Below are 21695 nucleotides of genomic sequence, written 5' to 3'. Positions count from 1 at the left end.
CTCAGCTTCCCCGATGTGGCCGTGGCTGCCCTTGTGGCGCCCCGTCCCGCTCCCTGGCAGTGTCATGGTCTCAGGTCTTCCCGGAACCCACGCTCCGGAGGATTTCTCCCAAAGCCTCCCTTCGCAGTGGCCCGGCTTCCTCCCGCGCAGCCGGAGCGTGCCCCCCGCATCCCAGCCGCGGCCCCCGGGCTCCCGGGCACCGCTGTGCTCTCTTCCAGAGCCCGCGCATGGGCACCTTCATCGGCGTCTACCTGCCCTGCCTGCAGAACATCCTGGGCGTGATCCTCTTCCTGCGGCTCACGTGGATCGTGGGCGCGGCCGGCGTGCTTGAGTCCTTCCTCATCGTCTCCGTGTGCTGCACCTGCGTGAGTCCCCAGAGCCCCGCGCACAGCACCCCGCCCTCCCCCCACCGCTCCTGGCTCGGCCGTGGCTCCCGCGCGTCCTGGGCTCTCCTGCCTTGCTCTCGCTGTGGGGAGCGGACCTCGGCCCCTCTGGTCCCCCAGGCGTCCCCCGGAGGGCTCCAGCCCAAGGGTTCAGGCCCCACGGCCCATCCCCCTGCGGCTTCACGGGTGGGGCCATCTCAGCTGCGTCCCCTGGCATACTCTGGACACGTCTGGAGAAATTGCCGTAACACCAGAGAAAAGGCGGGGGAAGACCAGGGACTTCTTGAGGGAGCAGGCATGCCTGCTAGGACCCCCGGCCAAGGCTGCACCCGGCAGGACCGCAGTGACCACTGAGGCCCTGAGCTTTCCCAAGGCCGTTCGTTTTGGCCCTTTGGTTGCAAACTGCCCACCAGCCTGTGGTGTGGCTGCTTCCTGAGCCAGGTGGGAGCTCGAGGCAGCCCCCCAGGACAGCTCGGAACGTTCTGCATCCATTGTCCAGAGCAGGTGCTCTGATGGGGTCCCCCATGCACCCCCGGGCAGCGGGCACCCAGATGGGGTCCCCTACATACCCCACAGTGGGTAAGCATGCAGACAGGTTCCCCGTACCCCACAGCGCCCAGACACGGTCCCCCGTACTTCACGGTGGACGGGTGCCCAGCCTTTCATTCCAGGTGGGGTCCCGAGCTAGGTACTCCTGGGTGTCCTGTAGGAGCTCAGCTTTGTCAGTCGAGGGGGAAAACAGGCGTAGCCCTGAGCGTCCTGGAGCCTGTCTTCCTGCCTGTGGGACAGCCTGTCTGTGATGGGGCCAGGTGTAGCCCCAAAGTGGCCTCTCTTCTGAGAGGATCACCTGTGTCTTTGCAGACGATGCTGACTGCCATCTCCATGAGTGCCATCGCCACCAACGGTGTGGTCCCAGGTAAGGGTGCCAGGGCAGGCCGCGTAGGGTCCCGAGTTGAGCCGTGCTGGGGACCCAACCGCTGGCCTCTGCTGAGGTGGCCGGCATTCTGCCCCAGAGGGCCCCAGTGTGCCCGTGCCCTCACCCGCCTGCTGGCCAGCCCAGAGAACAGACCTCCACATCTGGCGGGCAGAGGTACGGAGAGGCAGGCGGGCTGGGGACACCCTCAGCACAGCCAGCTCTCCCGGATGCCCTGTCCGCAGGGACCCTGCCTCCAGGCGGAGGTGCTCGTGGGTTCCTGGCTCTCAGCGGTGCACGGACGCACCGAGAGCTGGTGCTTGGTGTCCTGGGTGTCTTCCCCAAGGGCACTGTGGGCCTTCCCAAGACCAAGGCGCACCCTTGTCCCCAGTGCCTGACCCCGCTCTCAGAGCTGCTGTGACAGTGGGACTCTGCCCCCGTGGGGACGGTGCTTCCTTAGGAAATCTCGCATCAGCTCCGTGGTCGGAGACGCTTCCTGCTCCTGGTTCTGGAGTTAATTTCTCGCAGACCCTTGTTATTTAGAAACCAGCTGAAGCGCCACCGTGGGCGGGGACAGCCTTCAGTCTGTGGGGAGCTTCCTTGGCCTCGGAGCCCTGAGGCTCGGCTGCCTGTAGGGACCGCGGCGGCTTGGGTGAGCGGGAGCTGCAGGCCAGGACAGGGAGGGACTGTGCTGCGCCTCCAGGTTCTGGGGAGGCCGCCGGTGTGGCCAGTGTGGATCCACAGTGGCCGTGTCCCCGTCCACTGGCCGAGCCGCCTGGCCTTGGGGTCTGGGGTTGGCCGTGCTCTGGTGCACACGGTGCCCAGCAGCCGCAGACTTCGTGGCCTTTATGGGGCGAAGCGCACAGAACCGCGGTGTTGGGCTCCGCGCGGGCATCGCGGTAAAGCGGGCGACGCCAACTGCTGCTCCCTGTCCCGTTGGCAGCCGGTGGCTCGTACTACATGATATCACGGTCTTTGGGGCCTGAGTTCGGGGGCGCCGTGGGCCTCTGCTTCTACCTGGGCACGACCTTCGCCGGGGCCATGTATATTTTGGGGACCATTGAGATTTTTTTGGTAAGTTCTTGTTTTGGGTTGGTTTTCTGGATGCCGAGGAGTCCCTCCTGAGGCACACGGACCCCCACAACGGGCCCCCTCACTCTGACACCTGCCTCCTTGGGCTCTCAGGGGCCTGGCTGCGTCCCTCTCCTGGTGCCGGGCCGTGGATGATGGCAGTGACCCGAGGTCTGTCCCTTGGCTGCCTCACTGTCCGTGCTGGCCGTGGCTGGTGGCAGTGACCAGGGCCCCCCAGCTGCCCTTCGGTTCGGCCACCAGGGCTCTTGCCAGGCTGACATCTGGGTGTGTGATGGGCTGTAGCCCCGAGTGGAGGGCCGGCCAGGAGACGGCTCCTCAGTGAGGAATCGGTCCATCCTCTTGCACACAGTAGGGCCCCCCAGAGACGAGCTCCCTCCCAGGTTGTTAGGTCGTGGTGGCCCCCGGCCTGCAAGGTGAGCTGAGGCTGCCCAGGGGCTGGCGTCCACAACACGGGCTGCAGGGGCAGCGTCTCTGAGCCTCCATGTCTGTCCGCTGTCCAGGGCCCGCTGTCAACGCGTCCGGGCGGGTGGGCCCACAGCAGGGGAGGGCCCAGCCCTGCAGACAGAGGCACCGGCCCTGCGGGGCCACCGTCCAGGTGTGGGGGGTTGGCAGCCCTCCTCGACACCCTCTGTGCTCTGCAGACCTACATCTCCCCCGGCGCGGCCATCATCCAGGCGGAGACAGCAGAAGGCGAGGCCGCGGCCATGCTCCACAACATGCGTGTGTATGGGACGTGCACGCTGGCGCTCATGGCCATGGTGGTCTTTGTGGGTGTCAAGTACGTCAATAAGCTGGCCCTGGTGTTCCTGGCCTGCGTGGTGCTGTCCATTCTCGCCATCTACGCCGGCGTCATCAAGACCGCCTTCGACCCGCCAGACATCCCGTGAGTCTGGGGCCTGGGCAGCGAGTTCTCCAGCCTCACGTGTGCCTGTGACCATGTGGGCGGTCTGGGTGGCCGTGCTGGGGGTGCGGACGGCTCTGCTCTGGCCCGGCTCAGGGCTGAGCCCACAGGGTTCTTGTGTGGCTGTGCCGTCTGCACAGGTGGGATGGGTCTGGTGACGGTCAAGGTCAATGGGGACTGCTGATCACAAGGGCATTCAGGTAGCCCTGAGCTCCTCGTGGGGTGGCCCATCCCCCCGTGCTCCCTGTACCCTGGCTCCCCTGGTCCTCCCAGGAACCCCCGTGGGTTCTTTTCTGTCTGTCCTCTGGATGTGGAGCCTAAGTCTCAAGGAAGGGGGCTAAGGTCACAGAACAGGGGAGCGGGCTGTGGTCTGTCAGGCTGGCATGTGGGTCCCACACCCACAGGGCTGACGCTGTAGGGGCCTGGCCAGCTGGGTGGTGGTCAGTGCCGACCCCTCCCGGCTCCTTGTGCGGAGGGAGACGCCGGCATCAGACGCCCCAGCTTGTGCCGAGCTCTGCACTGCACTGGGCCGAGCCTGGAACGGGAGCAGGATTGCGAGGGACCGCTGGGGTCCTGCTGCGGCACCCGCCCCGCACAGCTCACGTGGCCTTCCTGGCGCCCAGGGTGGAGTGACAAGTGGCTTTGCTGTGCCCAACGCCAGTGGCCCGAGAAGGGCCTGTGCGCCCCCCTCACGCCAGACCCCCGCCTTAGGGTCTGTCTGCTGGGGAACCGTACCTTGTCTAGACGCGGCTTCGACCTGTGTGCCAAGTTCCACGCTGCCAACAACGGCACGGTGCCCACCGCCCTCTGGGGCCTCTTCTGCAACACCTCCATGCCCAACGCCAGCTGCGACGAGTACTTCGCCCAGAACAACCTCACGGAGATCCAGGGCATCCCTGGCGTGGCTAGTGGTGTCCTGCTGGGTGAGTGCCCCGGGGTTCCGCGTGGGGCCACAGGCAGCCGACCCTTCTTCCTCAGGGTTTGCTGCCGGGCGCACACAGGGTTGTGGTAGGGATGACGGGGCTTGTCTGGTTCTTCTGGGACAGGTTGTGTTTCCTCCCGTCGGGTGGAAGCCCATGGGAGCTGGTCAGTGGTTCGCCCCCGCTGCCTTCCGGAGTCTTACCACTGGCCTGTTGCTTGCAGATAACCTGTGGAGCACGTATGCGGACAAGGGAGCGTTGGTGGAGAGGAAAGGCTCGCTGTCGGTGTCTGTGCAGGAGGAGAGCAGGACCAGTGGCCTGCCCTATGTCCTCACTGACATCATGACGTACTTCACCGTGCTGGTCGGCATCTACTTCCCATCTGTGACTGGTGAGGCCCCGTCCTGTGCCGCTGCGGTGCACACCTGCCCCCGTCCCATAGGCAGCGGGCCTTGGGGTCTCTGCTCCCTGCATGCTGATTGGGGTGTGGGAAGGAGTTTTGTCCTGAGCACCCCCCGTGGAGCTGTCTCACTCAAAGTCACAGACCGTGGTGGCTACACGTGGACCCTCGGGTCGTGCTTATGCGACAGTCGGCTGACCTTCTGGGACAACCCTTGGCACGCACTGGTGCCTCACCCCCGCCGGGATGCCCTTTGGCGGCCCCCGCGTGGCCTGGCGCCTGCAGCCGTCTGCGTGTCTGGCCTCTGCTGGGCCCTTTGGCTGCCGCCTGGGCTTCCCCTCCCCAAGCCGGAACTCCGCGGCTCAGGGGCTAGGTGCGGGTCCCCGGTGCGTCTCTTCAGTCCCGCGGCACCCTCTCCGTGGGTCGTGGGCTTGGCGGGCAGCATTCGGCGGGTTTGTGGTCACCGTGGGCCCTTCGGCGATTTCTGTAGGTATCATGGCGGGCTCGAACCGGTCTGGGGACCTCAGGGACGCCCAGAAGTCGATCCCCACAGGGACCATCCTGGCCATTGTGACGACGTCCTTCATCTGTATCCTCAGAGGGGCCGAGGTGCGGGAGCCCATGCTCTGCCCGCTGTCGCCCCAGGGTTGAGGAGCCAGCTGGCGTCTGCCTGCTGGAGGACAGTGAAGACGCCACAGGGACGCCACCCTCTCGGCTGGCTGCGCACGAGCCGTTCTCTCTAAACTGCGGGTAGCCCCCGTGTCATCAAAGCTGACATGTGGCAGCGACCCATGACTGCAGGCATGGTGCGTGGGGCCCGTGTACAGTCACGGCGGTGGCATGCTGGCTGCCACGCTCTGTCTCTGCTGGGCTCCCGTGGCCGTGATGCCACGGGCCGTGTGCAGCCTGACCCACGGTAGTCAGGGTGGGACAGTGATGAAGTCACTCTGAGGGCTGTGGGGTCACAGCAGTGCGCTGGGCTGGAGCAGGATGGGTGCAGGCCATTTCAGGCGCATCTGCAACCAGGACCTTGCGGATGACGCCGGGTCCACCGTTTCCTTGACACCCGACACAGACCTGTCCTGCATCGTGCTCTTTGGGGCCTGCATTGAAGGCGTGGTCTTACGAGATAAGTATGTTGGTTTGCGTTTGCGGCTTCTGTAAGCTTTCGGGTCAGCATCTGTTTTCTCATAGACGATGGTAGCGTTGACCTTGGGACCTCCCCCAGGATTTGAGGCTTTGAGGGGAGAGCAGGAAGCCCTGTGGCCCCTCTTGGGGGCTTCTGTTCAGCTCGTGGTGTGTGTCCTGTCCTGCTTCAGCCTGGAGCAGGGGAGCTCTCTCCCTGAGAGCGTGGGAGTGCTGCCCCAGACAACAGGGCTGTGCCAGCGCCCATTCTCAGGAGTGACGTGGTTCCCTGCTCGTGAGAGAGGACAGTTAGGGTGGTAGTGCCTTCATTCTGGCTCAAAACGTGGGAAGACGTTTATGTTTTCAGCTGGTATCTGAAAGCCTGCCCGCCTGCAGGTTCGGGGAGGCCCTGCAGGGGAAGCTGGTCATCGGCATGCTGGCCTGGCCGTCCCCCTGGGTCATCGTCATAGGCTCCTTCTTCTCGACCTGCGGAGCCGGCCTGCAGAGCCTCACGGGGGCACCACGCCTGCTGCAAGCTATCGCCCGTGACGGCATCATCCCCTTCCTGCAGGTGAGCGGGGTGGCCGCCCAGAGAGCAGGGACCTGCAGGAAGGGGTGTGTCTCCGGGTCTTGAGTGTGTGTCCAGAGCTCGAGCTTCACGGTTAATGGACCCGCATCCCCACTGCCGGCAGTCCTGCCCCAGGTGGTCACGGGCTGAGGGTGCAGGTGCGTGTGGGAGTGGGGCGGGGAATGGCCCCTCTCCCCCAGGGCTGTGGGAGCAACGCAGGGAGCCCCCACCTCCTGCAGGGCCAGCATCCATCCTGCTGGGATGCAGTGTCCTCCCCCGAGGTCGGAGGCTTCTGGAATGAGCTCGAGGGGCTGATGCCTTAGTGTCTTGGGGCCAGTGCCTCAGAGGCCACAGGCTAGGGCTCAGACAACCCATGATTTGCTCACATTTTGGGAGCAGGAAGTTGCAGACACAGGTGTGGGCAGGGCAAGTTTGTCTTCGGTTATAGACACCACCTGCCCCGAGTCTGCACCTGGCCTTCCTGTGCTTCTGTCTCCGTCTTTTCTCACAAGGACGTCGGTCATCTGGGTTAGGGCTTCCCGGCGGGCTGAGTCACTGTAAAGCTCACATCTGTAAACACAAGTCGAGTCCCTTTTGAGGGGCTGGGGCCGGGGTTTCTCTGTGGGGCTCTGGGGCATGGAAGGCCCCTTTGTCATCTGGGTGTGGGGCCGGTCTCCCTGCTCTGGGGTGCAGTCTTCACCTCCGCTCCCGGGAGGGTTCCAGCGGACTCCACAGCTCCCATCGTGGGCTTAGGTGCAGACAAGGTCACATGCTGGCTGCCCCGGGACCCTGGATCGGGCATTGCTGTCAGGAGTGAAGGTGGCAGTCGCAGTGTCCCTGGTGCCCCAGCCCCCATGTTTGTTTCTGGGGTCCTCACATGTGTCTCTGCAGTGTGCTGTGCAGGTCCCTCCCCAGAGCCCCCAGGCAGCAGGGACTGTGCTAGAAAAGCGTTGGAAGCTGGAGTCCTAGAGACAGGCGTGGCCTCCACGTGGTCCTCCCTGTGTGGCCAAGGACGAAGGGTCCAGGCCCCTTGCAGGGGGGCCTAGTGGAGTTCTCAGTACCTGTTCCATGGGGACCCTGCATCTCCCCCTGCGAGGCTGGCCTTAGGATGCCCGGGAAGCTGCCCTCCAGCACATGGAGGGGTCACCTTCGCCCCCCACCTGAGCGCTGGGAGGCCTGGTGGTGGCTCTGGATGCTGGGTTTTCCTGTTGCCTGAGCTGGGGAGGGTCCAGGAGGCTCCGTCCTCTCCGAGCCGCGCTGGGGCTGCACGTGAGATGCTGGGCTTCTGGAACGCGGGTGGTTGCTCCCGTGGCATCTGCCCTGTGCCCGCAGCCCACCTGCTCTCTCCTGCAGGTGTTTGGCCACGGTAAGGCCAATGGGGAGCCCACGTGGGCCCTGCTGCTCACGGCCCTCATCTGCGAGACGGGCATCCTGATCGCCTCCCTGGACAGCGTGGCCCCCATCCTGTCCATGTGAGTGGCTGCGGGCACAGCAGGAGGTGCGAGGCGACGGGCCACGGAGATGGGGCTGCCGCTTGTCCACGAGGAGGCGTATGCGGCCCTGCTCTGGGGAGAGTGGATGCACATGGTCATGGGAGCCACGTGACCCTCGTGGAACGGTGCCGTGGATGGGAGGGGGACGGGAGGGACCGTGCTGTAGTGGGAAGGGTGGGAAGACCATGTAGCTCCTGAAGGCTGGGACCATGGGACCTGACCTGGCTTCTGTGGTCCTGGCGTTGGGCCTCCAGGTTTTTCCTCATGTGCTACATGTTCGTGAACCTGGCGTGCGCCGTGCAGACCCTGCTGCGAACACCTAACTGGCGTCCACGTTTCAGATACTACCACTGGTGAGCAGGCCCGCTGGCCACAGGGGCCCTGATGGTCTCTGTAGAACCGGCTGCAGCCAAGCTGGGGCGGACCCAGGGCCTGGGTGGGTCACCCAGGCCCCTCAGGCATCCAGTGGGACACGGTCCCCGCTGGGGCCTCAGCCTCAGCACCTGTTACTGTGGGCTGCTCAGTCTCCGTGCCGCCAGGGTGCATGGCGGATATGGGAAGCCCACTGTGCGTTGTGGCCCGTGGGGTGCTCCAGTGCCCTGGGAAGGGGGGCGGGGGCACGTGGTCGCCTGTGTCACTGCTGCTGCCTTGTCGCAGCTGAGTGGAGTCCTCGTTCAGGGGTCCTGGGTGTGGCAGGCGAGCGACTGTGTGTCCTTCCAGGGCGCTGTCCTTCCTGGGAATGAGCCTGTGCCTCGCGCTCATGTTCATCTGCTCATGGTACTACGCGCTCGTCGCCATGCTCATCGCGGGGTGCATCTACAAGTACATCGAGTACCGCGGGTGAGCGCCGTGGCCAGGGGCCGGGCTCCCTGCGGGGTGTCCGCGTGGGCTCTGCGTCACCTGGCGTGGGGGGGGTGTGGGGTGTCCCTATGGGGTCGGCATAGCCCAGGGGATTGGGGACCCTCACAGCGAGAGTCAGACCCCTGTCCCAGGGCCCAGCTGGGCTGCTCTGTCCAGCCGCATGCCTCTGTCCCGGCAGGGGAGACCCGCGTTTGTTACTTTGAATCGATTCCTTGCTACTTGTGACACTTCTGAGAACTTCGAAATCTGTCCGACGAGAGCAGTGACGTGTGATAGATTTCAGAATTTCCCAAAAGTGCACTGCATCCCAGAGCACATCCCAGCGCACCCGGTCCATCCCTGTGGCATTTCTTTGGAGGGTGGGGTCAGAGGGGTCCTGGCCACTGCCTGGAGGCCCCCTTCCAGCTCTTCCCAGGTTGGTCAAGGAGTGTCGGGATGTGACCACTCCTGGTGAGGCCAGGGCCACCGAGCCAGCTGCGCTTGTCAGTGTCCCCCGTGTCCACACAGACCCCACACCGGCTGCTCCGGGAGGCTGCCCCAGGAGGCCTGTGGTCCAATGAAGCTCTGGGCCCTGGCCCTGGGGTCCCTTCACGAGTACCTCACTGCTGCCCCTTCCTCACAGGGCCGAGAAGGAGTGGGGTGATGGCATCAGGGGGCTGTCACTAAACGCAGCCCACTATGCCCTGCTGCGTGTGGAGCACGGCCCCCCCCACACCAAGAACTGGAGGTGAGCACCCCAGCCTTCCCAACCGGCCTCACGCCCTCTGAAGGCACGGAGTGTCGTCTCTAGTCTTACGCTTCAGAGACAAAAGACATTGCTGCTGCTTTTTGGGAGTGGTTATTTTGAGAGTTTCTAGCACCTTCCTTCACTTCACAGTGGTGGGCCGGGGCGTGGTCAGCGTGCCTCTGGGCACCAGGCCTGACCCAGGTAGTGTGGTGAGTGGGGCACGGGCTGAGTTGCCCTCCCTGGGGTCCTGCCAAGGAAGGGAGTAAGCGTGTGGGCCGCCAGCCGCGTGTCCGTGCTTCTGGGAGGACGGGGATGATCTCTGTGCTGAGAGGCGCCCGGAGGCTGGGCTGGCCTGTCCCCTGCTAGAGAGTGCAGGGTGACCGTCGCCTGTGCCGCAGGCCCCAGGTGCTGGTCATGCTGAGCCTTGACGAGGAGCAGCGCGTGAAGCACCCCCGCCTCCTGTCGCTCACCGCCCAGCTCAAGGCCGGCAAGGGCCTGACCATCGTGGGCTCCGTGCTGGAGGGCACCTACCTGGACAAGCACGTGGAGGCCCAGAGGGCCGAGGAGGTGGGCAGGCGTGGCGGGGCCGGCCGGCGGGCAGCGTGGGGACAATGGGCAGGTGAGGGCGGCGTCCGCTGCCTGCCCTGTGCAGGGAGGTCGGACCAGCAGGTTCTGCACGGTTGAGGCTCTACGCCTGTGAGCACGGCCTTGTGTGTTGGCCCGCCGACTGGTTTTGTGGAGGACCGTGGTTTCTGGGTTCGGTCAGGACTGCACTGAGACACGGGGTGGAGCATCTGCAGGTTGGAGGCCCTGGCCCTGGAGACGTCTGCCCACCAGCTCGCTCCCCTGTGCCCCCCACAACTCGGCCTGGGCTCTGTCCCTTGCTGGTCCGTGCTCCCCTCTCACCCGTGCAGGCGGCGCAGCTCAGTCTCTTGTTCTCGGGTGCGTCCCTGTCGCCGGATGGCGGAGCAGCCCCGCGTCGGGGTGGGCTGCTGTGTCCACACGTCTGTGCATCCGAATCAGGCTGCAGCCAGAGGCTCCCTGGGTCCGCGCAGGGCGTGCAGGGCAGTGGTGTGTGAACTTCCTGGCTCCTTCCTCCGCCAGACAGCCAGCTCCTTGCTGTCGCCGGCTTGTGGGTTCAGCCCAGTCCCGGGAGGCCACAGATGTGCTCGGTGCTGCTCCATGTCCCCGAAGCTCCACTGTTCTCCACGGGACCCCAAGCCCGTGGGTTCTGGACTGGAGATTGCTGACCACAAGCTGTGGGTTCAGACGTTGTTGTCCTTGTGCTCTCCACGCTATCGTGTCTTTGGCGGGACAGCCACTCACTGGGTGGGCATTGGCCACGTGGATGGCCTCGTGCGTGTGGCGACAAGCTCCGGCCCCAAGCCGCTGCGGTGTGCGAGAGGCCATGGTGTGGTTCGGAGCATGAGGGCCGCGGGGTCGCCGGCTGCAGCTCTCCCCGCTGTGGGGGTGGGGGGTGTCCGTGGCTTGGGTCGCTTGTGGTGTGGCTGCATTCCCCGTCCGTTCCCCTTGTGAGACAGGGACTGCTGTCCGTGCACACGCCCAGGCCTGGACTTCTCTGGTTTTGCCCACAAAATCGCGTTTCCCGTGGCGTTGGCGGTGAGACACCGGTTTCCCCTGTGAGCACCATGTGTGTTGGTGTCAGCTTCGCGGCCTGTCGTGTGCGTGTCTGGGCTTCTGTGCCTCGAGGCCCCTGCGCTCGTGCTGGGAGGGTTTCTGGGGTCTCCGTGTTGTGAGCGGTCTGGTAAGTAGCCCGTGGACTCGTCTCGTTTGCCGCGGGATTGTTTGTAGGAGGACGTCATGGGGTCAGTGGTGGCGTGGACTCCCGGAGTCTGCGCCAGATTCCGCTTTTCTGGTCCACCTGGCAGTCTGCGTGAGCGTGTCTGAGGGACTGCTGTGGCCCCACTCTGTCGTGTCTTGGTGGCTTGGACCTGTCCCCGCACCGGGAGTCTAGAGAGCACGTGTGAGGTGGTCCAGCTGGGTTTCACCCCAGACATGCAGCCCCAGTGGGGGCCCAGAGCCATGGTGTCCCTGAAGGGAGGGGAGCCCCGTCCGTGGGCGTGGTGGAGCAGTGGCTGTCTCGGGACAAGGATCCAGGTTTGCCACCTGGCCCGATTCCTGGACTGACCAGGAGCATCTCAGCTCGGGTGGGGGGCACATGGCATTCATCCCGCCATATAAGTGGCAGCAGCTGGCTGGGCCTGACCTTGTCCCCCACCTTTCCCACCGTTGTTTGGTGTCCCTGCTCACTGAGTGGGGCCTTCTCGGGGAAGGGCCAGGCTGGCTCCCGTTGGGATGTAGCCTCCGTGGAGCTGGCTCATGGGCCAGCCAACATGTGGGGAAGGGGGAGTTCGTCCCATCTCCCGGGGGCATGAGCAAGGTGGCGTTCCAGAGGCTGGGGGCCATATGCGGTTGGCCCCCCAGTTTCCCGAGAAGGCACCGACCCAGCTTGTCTCCCCAGAACATCCGCTCTTTGATGGGCGTGGAGAAGACCAAGGGCTTCTGCCAGCTCGTGGTGTCCTCCAACCTGAGGGACGGCATGTCCCACTTGATCCAGTCGGCCGGCCTGGGGGGCATGACGCACAACACGGTGCTCATGGCCTGGCCCGAGTCCTGGAAGCAGGAGGACAACACTTTCTCCTGGAAGAACTTTGTGGGTGGGTACTGCGCTCAGGCCCGTGGGCCATGTGGGGTCCCGTGGGAAAGCAGCCCGTGGTTCGGTAGCCTCACTGCCGGGTGGGCCAGCCCTGCGGTGTGGCGGATCCCGGGGGTCCCGCCCCTCTCAGGCTGGTGGCACCATGGCTGGCCGGGGTGGGCTGCCTTCAGCGTGCGGCCAGTTGGGGCTTCACGGGGACGCCGTGGCCTTGCCTGCCTCCCGTGCCGGCCGGAGCCCGCAAGTCCACGGGGCGACCTGCTTCTCCACAGAAACTGTCCGAGACACCACGGCTGCCCAGCAGGCCCTGCTTGTGGCCAAAAACGTGGACCTGTTTCCACAAAACCAGGAGCGCTTCAGCGACGGGGACATCGACGTGTGGTGGGTGGTGCACGACGGGGGCCTCCTCATGCTGCTGCCCTTCCTGCTGCGGCAGCACAAGGTGGGTGGGGCCGGGGTGCGGATGGGGGCAGGGTCTGTGGTGGCGATTGGGCGGCGGGGTCCCAGGGCAGCATGGGGGCAGGACTGGTTGGGGGCAGGGTCTGTGGCGGGGGCGGGGCTCGCCAGCTGATCGGTTGCCAGCCCCGCCCCGCCCCGCCCCGCTCACAGGTGTGGAGGAAGTGCCGCATGCGCATCTTCACGGTGGCCCAGGTGGATGACAACAGCATCCAGATGAAGAAGGACCTGCAGATGTTCCTGTACCACCTGAGGATCAGTGCGGAGGTGGAGGTGGTGGAGATGGTGAGGCGGTCTGCGGGGTTCCCTGAGGTTCTGAGCCCGCTGCCCTCGTGCGCCTGCCCGGGACCCACGCTCCGTGGCTCCTCTGGGCCGCGGCCAGTTTGCGGAGCTGTGGCGCGTTGTGTAGACTGTGCCTTGGTTTACCCTGGCCGGGCTCAGGGCTGCCCTGGGCTGACGGGTTTAGAGCAGAGGGACGCACCCTCCTCAGTGTGTCCTGCGGGCAGCCGTGGCAGCCGTGGCAGCCGGCCCATCGCAGGTCATGAACCTGTGGTCCAGGCTCCTGGTCTACAAATTCCCAGTGTTCCGACTGCAGACCGTGCCCTGGAGCGGGCCCCCTGGGGCAGGGGCGCGCTCTCCTGCCAGCAGCATCTCTCAGCGTGGCTTCCCCCGGTCATGTCCACGTGCACTCATGCGACCTCCCCACCTCAGGCCTTACACTGGATCATGTGGTGTTTCCGTTGCGCTATGCTGCCGTGGGCTCCCTGGCGTCTTCGAGGTGGCTCCTCTGTTCCTCTGTCCCTTGCTGTCACTTTGCCAGCCCTTCCCGTCCGTGTTCAGTGTCTTATGTGACTGGGTCCTGGGAGCTGGATAGGACCGAGGTGGAGGCAGTCGGGCGGGTGTGGCAGGATCGCACCATGGGGCATGAACACGCGTGATTTTACAGTAACTGCAGTTCTTTTAATATTTGAGACTTAAATTTTATTTACTTGAAAGACAGAGTTGGCGGCGGAGCACGGGCAGGGAGAAGAGGGAGAGGCAGACTCCCTGATCCCAGGACCCCGGGATCGGGACCCAAGCCGAAGGCAGACGCTTCGCTGCAGCCCCCCAGGCGCCCTGTAGTTGTGTTTTAAAGCTGCTGATTTCACTCAGGTTCCCAAGTTGTACTTGGTGCATAATTACTTGCCGCAAAAATCCGTGGCCCTGCTTGATTTCAGTCTCAGAAGTTTCGCTGGGAGTGGCGTTAAGGGACGCGGTGCCTCTATTTCGTGAGACTGGGCCACTGTCCTGCCGCACGTGGCCACACATGCCTGTGGGAGCCGTGAGCAGACCGTGGCTGGAACCCGCCTCTCCAGGTCCTTCCACTGGGAGGTGGGCAGGGTCCCTGCGCTGCTTCTGGGCCAGCCTCCACCCTGTGCCCCGCTCACCAGCACAGCCCGCCCACCTCCATGGATAGCGAGGGCCCAGGGCGCCGTTCTCGGGAGGCAGGGAGCCCCGTGGCGAAGGGGAGGCCAGTGTCGAATGCCAGCCAGGGTCCCTAATGAGGGAGATGACTTTGGTCAGCGTGACTTAGAAAAAGCCGTCCGAGCCCGGGCGTGTGGGCAGGAAGGGTTTGGGCTTATCGTTAACATCTGTTTCACAATGAGCAGAGTTCACAGATCTTGTAAGGAGCTCCAGGGGAGTCAGGGTCCGTGGCTGTCTGGCTGGCAGAGTTGGTTTCCTGGGCCACAACCAGCCCCCGTGAATGTCCCCAGAGGTCGGCAATAGGTGGCTGCCCACGCCCATCTCCCTTTCTGGAAAGCTGGTGCTGGAGCCCAAGTGTCAGAGGCAGGAGATGTTTGTGTGGACGATGTCCCCCAACTGTCTGGAAGACCCGAGAAAAGACAGAGTTCAGTAAGGTGGACTGACGCAGGAACGATGAGTCAGAGCCCCTCCCCTCACGTTTGTGGGACGGGAGCCAGATTGTGGGAGTGGTGGGTGGCCCTGCTGGACCGGAGCCCAGAGCCCCATGGAGGGTCTCAGGGCACTCCATGCTCTCAGGCCGGAGAAGGCAGAGGTGGTGCTTGCCCGACGCGGACCCCACCCGGGACAGGTGGGAGGACCCAGGGCCACCTGCCTAGGGTCAGGCCAGGGGCTGGAGAGGATCCTGGCCCTGTGGTCCCCGGGCACACCGAGCGCCAGGCACATCCTGTGCAGGCCATTGGTTGCCCTGCGCGAAAGATGGCGTCTGTCCGTCGTGCCTCCTGCGTGCGGGATGGGGCGGGGTGCACACTTGGTGTGGGGTTCCCATGGGCCGTGGCGCACGTCGGAGATAGACGCAGGAGCAGACACAGTGCAGCTATGGTGGTCACCTACACGCACCATTCAGGGGCCACTGAGGCTGAGGGCAGGGGGCAGCTGGCACAGGCACCAGGTGCCGCCACGGACATGGATGGGGGCGGGGGACACCGGGCACAGCCCAGACGGCCACGGAAGCGCTCGGCAGCCTGAGCACGTGATCACGTGTGCTCTTCCCCCACTGCCCAGGTTGAAAGCGACATTTCGGCGTTCACGTACGAGAAGACGCTGTTGATGGAGCAGCGGTCCCAGATGCTGAAGCAGATGCAGCTGTCTAAGACAGAGCAGGAGAGAGAGGTGCGCGCGCAGAGTGTGGGTGGGCGCCTGGCCCCCCACGCACACACAGCGGCGACAGCCCCCCTGAGCCGCGTCCTTGTGAGTGTCCAGCCGCACCGCGTAGGCCTGACCTGCAGCACCAGGTCTTGGCGATCACAGGAACCATCTGTCCGCACGCCTGGTTTTCTGAATGTCTGGGAGGCTCGGTTCTGCCCCTGTTACCTCTCACACCCAGGCTAGGGTCGGGGCCCCTGTCCGCTCACACGGGTCTGCCCAGAGCCAGTGTCCTCCGGCCATCCCAGCTCTGTTCCTGCCCGAACCGCAGTGGCCCCCACCGGGCCTCCCTCCTCCCTCCTGTCCCTCGTCTGGCCGGGAGCCATGGTGAGCCCGAGAGCCGGCCTGCTGAGCCTCCTCCGGGCGCCATCCTGGACCTCCCTTACGTCACCCCACAGTTTCTCTGTCCTGGTTCCTGTCATCCCCTTGGCCCCAACTCCATCAGCGCACCTCTGGGTTGTGGTCTTGTTTGAACATGGCCTGTCCAGCCTGTCCTGGCGATGCCAGCGTCCTCATCCCGCACCTGCCCCACCCGAGACCAGGGCTCCCTGATTTTCTCTGTGCTGTTGACGAGTGAGGGGGTGGGTGGACGGAAAAACGGGGAACAAAGGACCGAGAGACAGATGGACAGCTCGGGCGGGCTGTGTGTGTGGTGCTGTATAAAGTACAGACTTCGGGTGCAAATGTTCCTTTGTGTTGTCATGGAGGCGTGGGCCATTCTCAGTGGCCTTCAGAGCTGGGGCAGGAAGAGGGCTGAGTTTGGTGTGGATGCCCAGGAGGAGGGGGACCAGCTGGGGCTGGAGTGGCATCGTGACCCCTGCGAGGGAGGGCTGGTCCCTGGGTCCTGGCATCTCATCCTCCCGTGTCTTGGGAGTGAGTTAGAGCGAGGAGGTCACAGAATGGGTCCTGTCACCGTGCCCTGCTCTCCCGCCAGGCTCAGCTCATCCATGACAGGAACACCGCATCCCATTCCGTGGTGGTCACCAGAACCCAGGCCCCGTCCACCCCAGACAAAGTGCAGATGACCTGGACCAAGGAGAAGCTGATTGCGGAGAAGTACAAGAACAAGGAGCCGGGCGTTTCCGGGTTCAAGGACCTCTTCAGCCTGAAGCCGTGAGTGTCGGCCCACGGGCCCGGGGGCTGGGGAGGGGAGGGTTCACGGTTCAGGGTTACTGGCTGCAGGCACTCCCGGGGACAGCAGTCACGGGGATTCTGGCGTCTGTCTCTGCCGGGTCCCAGCCGCTGGCGGTCAGCGCTCATGGGGGCTGGGGACTCCCAGCTGTGACCCCGCCGTCTGCAGCCTGCCCACGGGGGACAGAGTTCGGCCCGTGGAATGGGGCCAGGCACCCCCAGGGCTGGCATAGGTGGGGGGAGGGCCCGGGGGTCAGGCCCCCTCATGGAGAAGGACCAGGGGGGCTTGGGGTGGGCAGTGGGGATGTGCCCAGTGTTCACAAGTGTTCCTCACGTTCATTCCCGAAGTAACTCGTTCTTTGTGTTTTCTCTCCTGCCTAGAGAATGGGGAAGCCTGTAAGTGCTCTCGCTCATTTAGGGTGCTTCTCAGACCTGCTGCCTCGCATGCTTGCCCACGTGGCTCTCGGGAAGTGTGTGTGCACGTGTGTGCAGCCGTGTGTGCGTGTGCGCACGTGCCTGGGGCGGAGTTGGGCGTCGCTGGCTCCCATCTGTCCCGACGGCTCAGGGCACAGCCGGGCTCCATGCTTCCAGGCACGGACGGTGCCGTGGGGAAGGCGGGTCCTGAGCCGGCGCCAGAGCAGAGAGGAGCGGGCGCAATCGGCGGCTCCGTCCGCATCTGGGGGGCTGAGCGTCCCCGGGGCTCGAGCATGTGGGTAGTCTCTCCGCTCTGGGGGTTGCGGAACCTCCTGCTCCCGGCCCTGGGTCCCCTTCACCCAGGAAGCTGCTGGCCGGGGCGTGGGGAGGGGCATGGGCGGGCTGCGTGTGTGCTGCAGTGCTGGGGGGCAGCCGGGCGGGCAGGCGGGGGGCCTGCCTGAGGCTGCCGTGCCCCCTGCCCCCCAGCGCCTGCGGGTGTGCCCCCTGCGGAGGGGCGGCGGGCGGCTGCCCTTCTTCTGTAGCCTTTGGAGCCCCCGTGGAGCATGCACCCCGGAGATGGGCGCACATGGGCGTGGAGCATGTGAAGCCGTGTGTGGCGGGATCTGCAGGGCAGGCGGGTGCACGGTTCCCCGTCTGTTCTGGTCGCCTGCAAACCAGGCGCACTCCTGCGTGAACCCTCAAGAAAACAAAAGCACGGAGACGCGGGCATAGGGTTTCTTGCCTAGAACACCGTGTGAGTGGTGGGCCTGCTAATGCCGTCGCCGGGGTCCGTGGGGGCTCCCGGTTGAGGGCTCGGCTGGGGTAGCTTCAGGAGGAGCGGAGGTTGGCCTGTAGGTGGCACGGGACTGACGGGCAGGGGTCGTTGGCTGTGGGCAGGGGTGGTTGGCTGTGCTCTGGGGCCTCTGTCCACACAGCTGCTTGTCTGATGCAGCCCTCGATGTGCCGGCACATGGCCGGCAGCCGCTGCTGGGCCCCAGGCAGCCCACCACCCCCAGAGTCCACTTGGAGGCTGTTTCAAAAGTGCTTCAGTGCCACATTCAGTGCGAGGGTGACCAGTCCCCTTTCTTGGTTCTTTCTCGGCCAGCTGCTGGGAGCAGAAGCAGGTTTCTGCTGGCTTCCTGGAAACACGGGGGCCATGCTGGCCATCTCCGCACCCCTGTGACCTCAACAGGGCACGTCATCCTGGAGCTTAGAGCCCTTCCAGCCAGACCCAAACCCCTGATTTTAAGATTATATGTGTTCTCAGACTTTTAGCCGTAAGGGATCCTTCGATATCACAGATGCTCATTTCTGGAGTGGCTCTTGTCCCCAGACACTGGTAATTGTGGTCTATCCAGGCAGCCAACTCGTGGTTCTTGTGATGGAAGGTCCCTGATTGTGCCATGGACAGGTGCCCAGTCTGTAATTTCATCAGGAGAAACTAGACAGACAGAGGGGGTCCAGCTCCCTGTTTTCCTCCTGGGAACTGGTGGTTGTGATGGGGTGTGTTTGGTTGAGCCGGTGACAGGGTGTGGCCTCCCCGACGAACACTGTGCAGTGGCCTCTTGTCTATCCACCCGTCTGGGGTGCAGTGACCTGCTCTCAGCAGGGCTGTGGCCGGGCTGCCCGCGGATCCTGTCGTGCAGCTCACCCGGGGACCGGCGGAATTTCCAGGGTTTTCCAGCTCAGGGGGCGGTGGACATCTTGGAGGCAGTCGGCCCTCCATGGCAGCGTCTCATGAGTGCTTCCTGGGACATGCTCAGTACTGCGGGGACCCGTGGCCGCGTGGTGCACATGGGATAGATGAGGATGAGGCCCCCTGGGTGCCTGAGCACCAGGGAGTGCAGGCAGCAGTCAGGAGTCTGCCCGGCATGCTTGGAGGACCATTGGTGGAAGCCTGTGACAAGGGGTTAGAAGAGTTTGTCCATCCGTCCTCTGCCGAGGGCAGCAGTGTCCAGGCGGCCAAGACCCAGTGTGAACCCTTTTGGCTTCATTTCTGACCGGAATCCCTGGCCTGGGTGCCGGGTGCCTGGGCTGCTTCTGCATGGCGTCTCAGGGGTCTCTGGGGACTCCTGCCCCTGTTGGGACCAATGAGAAGCCCCTGTGTGCTCCACTGGGGGGCTTAGCTCAAGGCCACATGCGCGGCAGGGCTGGGCCTGGCCTTCTGGCTGGGGTGCACGAGTGAGAGCCCTTCATGCCCAGCAACGCGCAGTGTCCAATGGACTCGCGTAGATGCAGAAGCTTGGGGTTTTAGTGATGCCCCCCCCCGCCCAGAACGTTGAGAGACCGGAGCACTCTCGTGGGCAGGTGACATCCGGTTGGGGCTTCCCAGCCTCACACATGGAGGCTCCTCCCCTGTGGGTGTTTGTGGGGAGCTTACCCCACTTGACTCCTGCTCTGTTTCCCTGGGGCTGGGCTGGAGCCCTGGGTGACCCTCTCCCACAGGAACCAGTCCAATGTCCGGAGAATGCACACGGCCGTGAAGCTCAACGGGGTCGTCCTCAGCAGGTCCCGGGGTGCGCAGCTGGTCCTGCTCAACATGCCAGGGCCCCCCCGGAACCGTCAGGGGGACGAGAACTGTATCCTTTGTGCTACAGCCCGCTCCCCGGGGATGGGTGGGGCATGTGGGGCACGGCTTCTCTTGCTTGAGGGTTCTTGGGGTGGGGGCAGGGGTAGGGGGCCCAGAACTTCCACCCCTGGGCTGGACCTGCGACCTCGGAGTCATGGGGAGCAGACTGCCCCCTCCGGTCTGGGTGCCAGAAAGCAGCATCTGGGGGCCCTAGGTGAATGGTTCTTGATTGGTTTCGAGTGTCTATACCTGGGGGGTGTCCTGGGCCACTCAGACCCTCAGTGGAGACCCTGGGACGCACAGGGCCTCAGACCACGAGTGAGCAGAATGCAGACACAGAGCCCCGGCCCCGAAACGCCCACCATGGGGCCCATCACCACATCCCTGACCCCGGACCGGACGCGCCACGGCACAGTGAGGACCTCTGGTCCTGGGACAGGTTTGGTGCTGGCTTCAAGCTCCTGTCTGGTCGGCTCCCATGCTGGATGTCGTCCTTGAGATGTGGAGCCCCATGTCCCGTTTGTCCTAGACAAGCCACAGTACATGTGGTTCCCCATCCCCCAGTCCCTCTCAGCTGGGGTGCCTCCTGGTTGGGTGGAGGCTGCCAGGCCTGACCTTGGAGGTCACAGGTTGGCTCTACCCGGAGCTGGGCTCACGCCCTTAACCGTGTGTCCTCCGGGTAACGCCCCTGCCCTCCTCTCTAACCATGGGAGGCAGGGGAGGGGGCCAGCAGGTGGCTCCTGGGCTTCGAGCCTTGATCTGACCATAAGCTGGAGGACTCTGTGCCTGTGCCTGGTTGGTGACACACTGGGACTGGCGGGCCGGTGGGTTCTTGGCAGACTCTACTGTCTGCTCCCGGGGCCCCAGGGTGCAAGCGGCCTCCCATTCCCAGTTGGGCAGGTGGGGGAGCTGTTGACCCTGAGCATCTGTGGGGCACCTGGCTGTGGCCCGTGGTGGGCAGGGTTGGCGTCACAGCCTGCGTGGCGGGGCCGTCTTCCCGTGTGTGGATCTCTCTGCCAGGGAGTACCATTGGCACAGCCAGCTGTGTCCTTAACTCGGTCACCCCAGATATGGAGTTCCTCGAGGTCCTGACCGAGGGGCTTGACAGGGTCCTTCTGGTCCGGGGCAGTGGCCGGGAGGTGGTCACCATCTACTCCTGACACTCAGCCCACCCAGGAGCACACTGGGCAGGCTGGGGATCGTGCCACATGTGGCTTCCTACAGAAGTTCCCAGAATAGCCCCACAGCTCTGCTCCCTAGGCCAAGAGCCAGCACACAGCTGCAAAGATTTCCTCGTGTGGAGGGGAGGCGTGGATGCGCTCAGCATGTCATGTGCCCCCGAGGGAGGCTCACGATGACACGGGACAAGACCAGTAGCACTGGCCACACGCTCAGACTGTGGGTTCCAAAGGTGGTTTCTGTGGCCAGACCTACCTGGTTGCCATGGTTATGTTTAAGTTCTGCCCCACCCAGGACACTCACGAGAAACCCTGCTCAGACTTAGGGTCGTTTTGTGCCACAGGTCTGTTTAGGAAGGTGGCCGAGGGCCTCAGTCCCTTGGTCAGCCTCCTCAGCGCCTGTCCCTGTGAGTGCCTGTTTGTGTTCCTGTAAGTTACGGCCGAGGAGAGCCGTCCGTCCGGGCTCAGCTAGGTGGCCTTGGTCAGCCTGCCTGCCCAGTGCAGGAACGTCTGCAGGAGGACGCGGGTGGTCATCATGTGTGGGCATGTTCTGGGGGTTCCGGCTCCAGGAAGCTGCCTGAGGGACAGAGGCCCAGCTGGGTTTGCAGCTGGGACGTGAGCCACGTCCTGCACAGGCGACCAGGCCCGGCCTCTGTGTGTTCACCCCACGGCTCCCCGACCGGCATGCACACGCCCATCGTCCTCCATTGCCACGCACCAGGCTCCACGGAGGGGCCGCGGGGCCGCGTGAGGTCCTGGGGGACTTGAGCTGGAGCCCGCGTGCCTGCCCCTCCGGCCAGCACACAGGATGGTGACAGCCACGCGCAGGGCACTGGGGGCTGTTGGGATGGTCCAAGGCTGTCGACGGTCGTGGTCATTGTGCCCGGGCCTCACTGCATGGTGTACTTATTTATGAAAGCACCTCGGGGCTCTCCGGTGATAATTCGGGGTGTCTGTAAGGAGACCAGTTCTGTGAACAAGCCCATGGCTTCGTCCTGGGCTCTTCCTGGCTTTCTTGGACCCCCAGGGAAGTCGGCCAGGTCCATAGACTTCCGGTTGGGTGGAGGCTAAATGTGTGTGTCCAGACGCTTTGAGGCGCCTTTGGGTGGCACGGAGGGTCCACGTCGCATCAGAGTGACCATGGCTAGAGCGTGTGCCAAACCAACACACCGGGCTTGGAGTGTCCATACTCTCCTGCCGTGGGTCTGCACCGGGGTCAGTGG

The 21695-nt window shown here is 64.5% G+C and overlaps 1 protein-coding gene across 3 annotated transcripts in view; it reads left to right on the top strand.

The window, feature by feature from the left end:
* SLC12A7 (solute carrier family 12 member 7) overlaps nt 1-20963 on the top strand; it is a 39517-nt gene extending 18554 nt beyond the window's left edge. Inside the window, exons 5-26 of one of the 3 annotated variants that reach the window (XM_032861829.1) lie at nt 219-365; nt 1245-1299; nt 2240-2370; nt 3030-3271; nt 4001-4212; nt 4433-4600; nt 5100-5198; nt 5685-5742; nt 6131-6305; nt 7656-7774; nt 8050-8148; nt 8516-8635; nt 9279-9383; nt 9782-9950; nt 11866-12061; nt 12330-12499; nt 12667-12798; nt 15040-15147; nt 16115-16293; nt 16693-16707; nt 19171-19304; nt 20363-20963. In XM_032861829.1, the coding sequence (XP_032717720.1) occupies nt 219-365; nt 1245-1299; nt 2240-2370; nt 3030-3271; nt 4001-4212; nt 4433-4600; nt 5100-5198; nt 5685-5742; nt 6131-6305; nt 7656-7774; nt 8050-8148; nt 8516-8635; nt 9279-9383; nt 9782-9950; nt 11866-12061; nt 12330-12499; nt 12667-12798; nt 15040-15147; nt 16115-16293; nt 16693-16707; nt 19171-19304; nt 20363-20454 (2925 nt within the window). In that variant the 3' untranslated portion in view covers nt 20455-20963. The remainder of the gene's footprint in view (nt 1-218; nt 366-1244; nt 1300-2239; nt 2371-3029; nt 3272-4000; nt 4213-4432; nt 4601-5099; nt 5199-5684; nt 5743-6130; nt 6306-7655; nt 7775-8049; nt 8149-8515; nt 8636-9278; nt 9384-9781; nt 9951-11865; nt 12062-12329; nt 12500-12666; nt 12799-15039; nt 15148-16114; nt 16294-16692; nt 16708-19170; nt 19305-20362) is intronic. The other 2 variants (XM_032861832.1, XM_032861830.1) reach the window with 2 other exon arrangements.
* The last annotated feature ends 732 nt before the right edge of the window (nt 20964-21695 follow it).

This window comes from Lontra canadensis, unplaced genomic scaffold (genome assembly GCF_010015895.1).
Source record: "Lontra canadensis isolate GAN:19392208 unplaced genomic scaffold, GSC_riverotter_1.0 scaffold22, whole genome shotgun sequence".
NCBI lineage: Eukaryota > Metazoa > Chordata > Mammalia > Carnivora > Mustelidae > Lontra > Lontra canadensis.
Note: the sequence above shows the minus strand (reverse complement) of the source record. Positions and strands in the feature narration are given on the sequence as shown.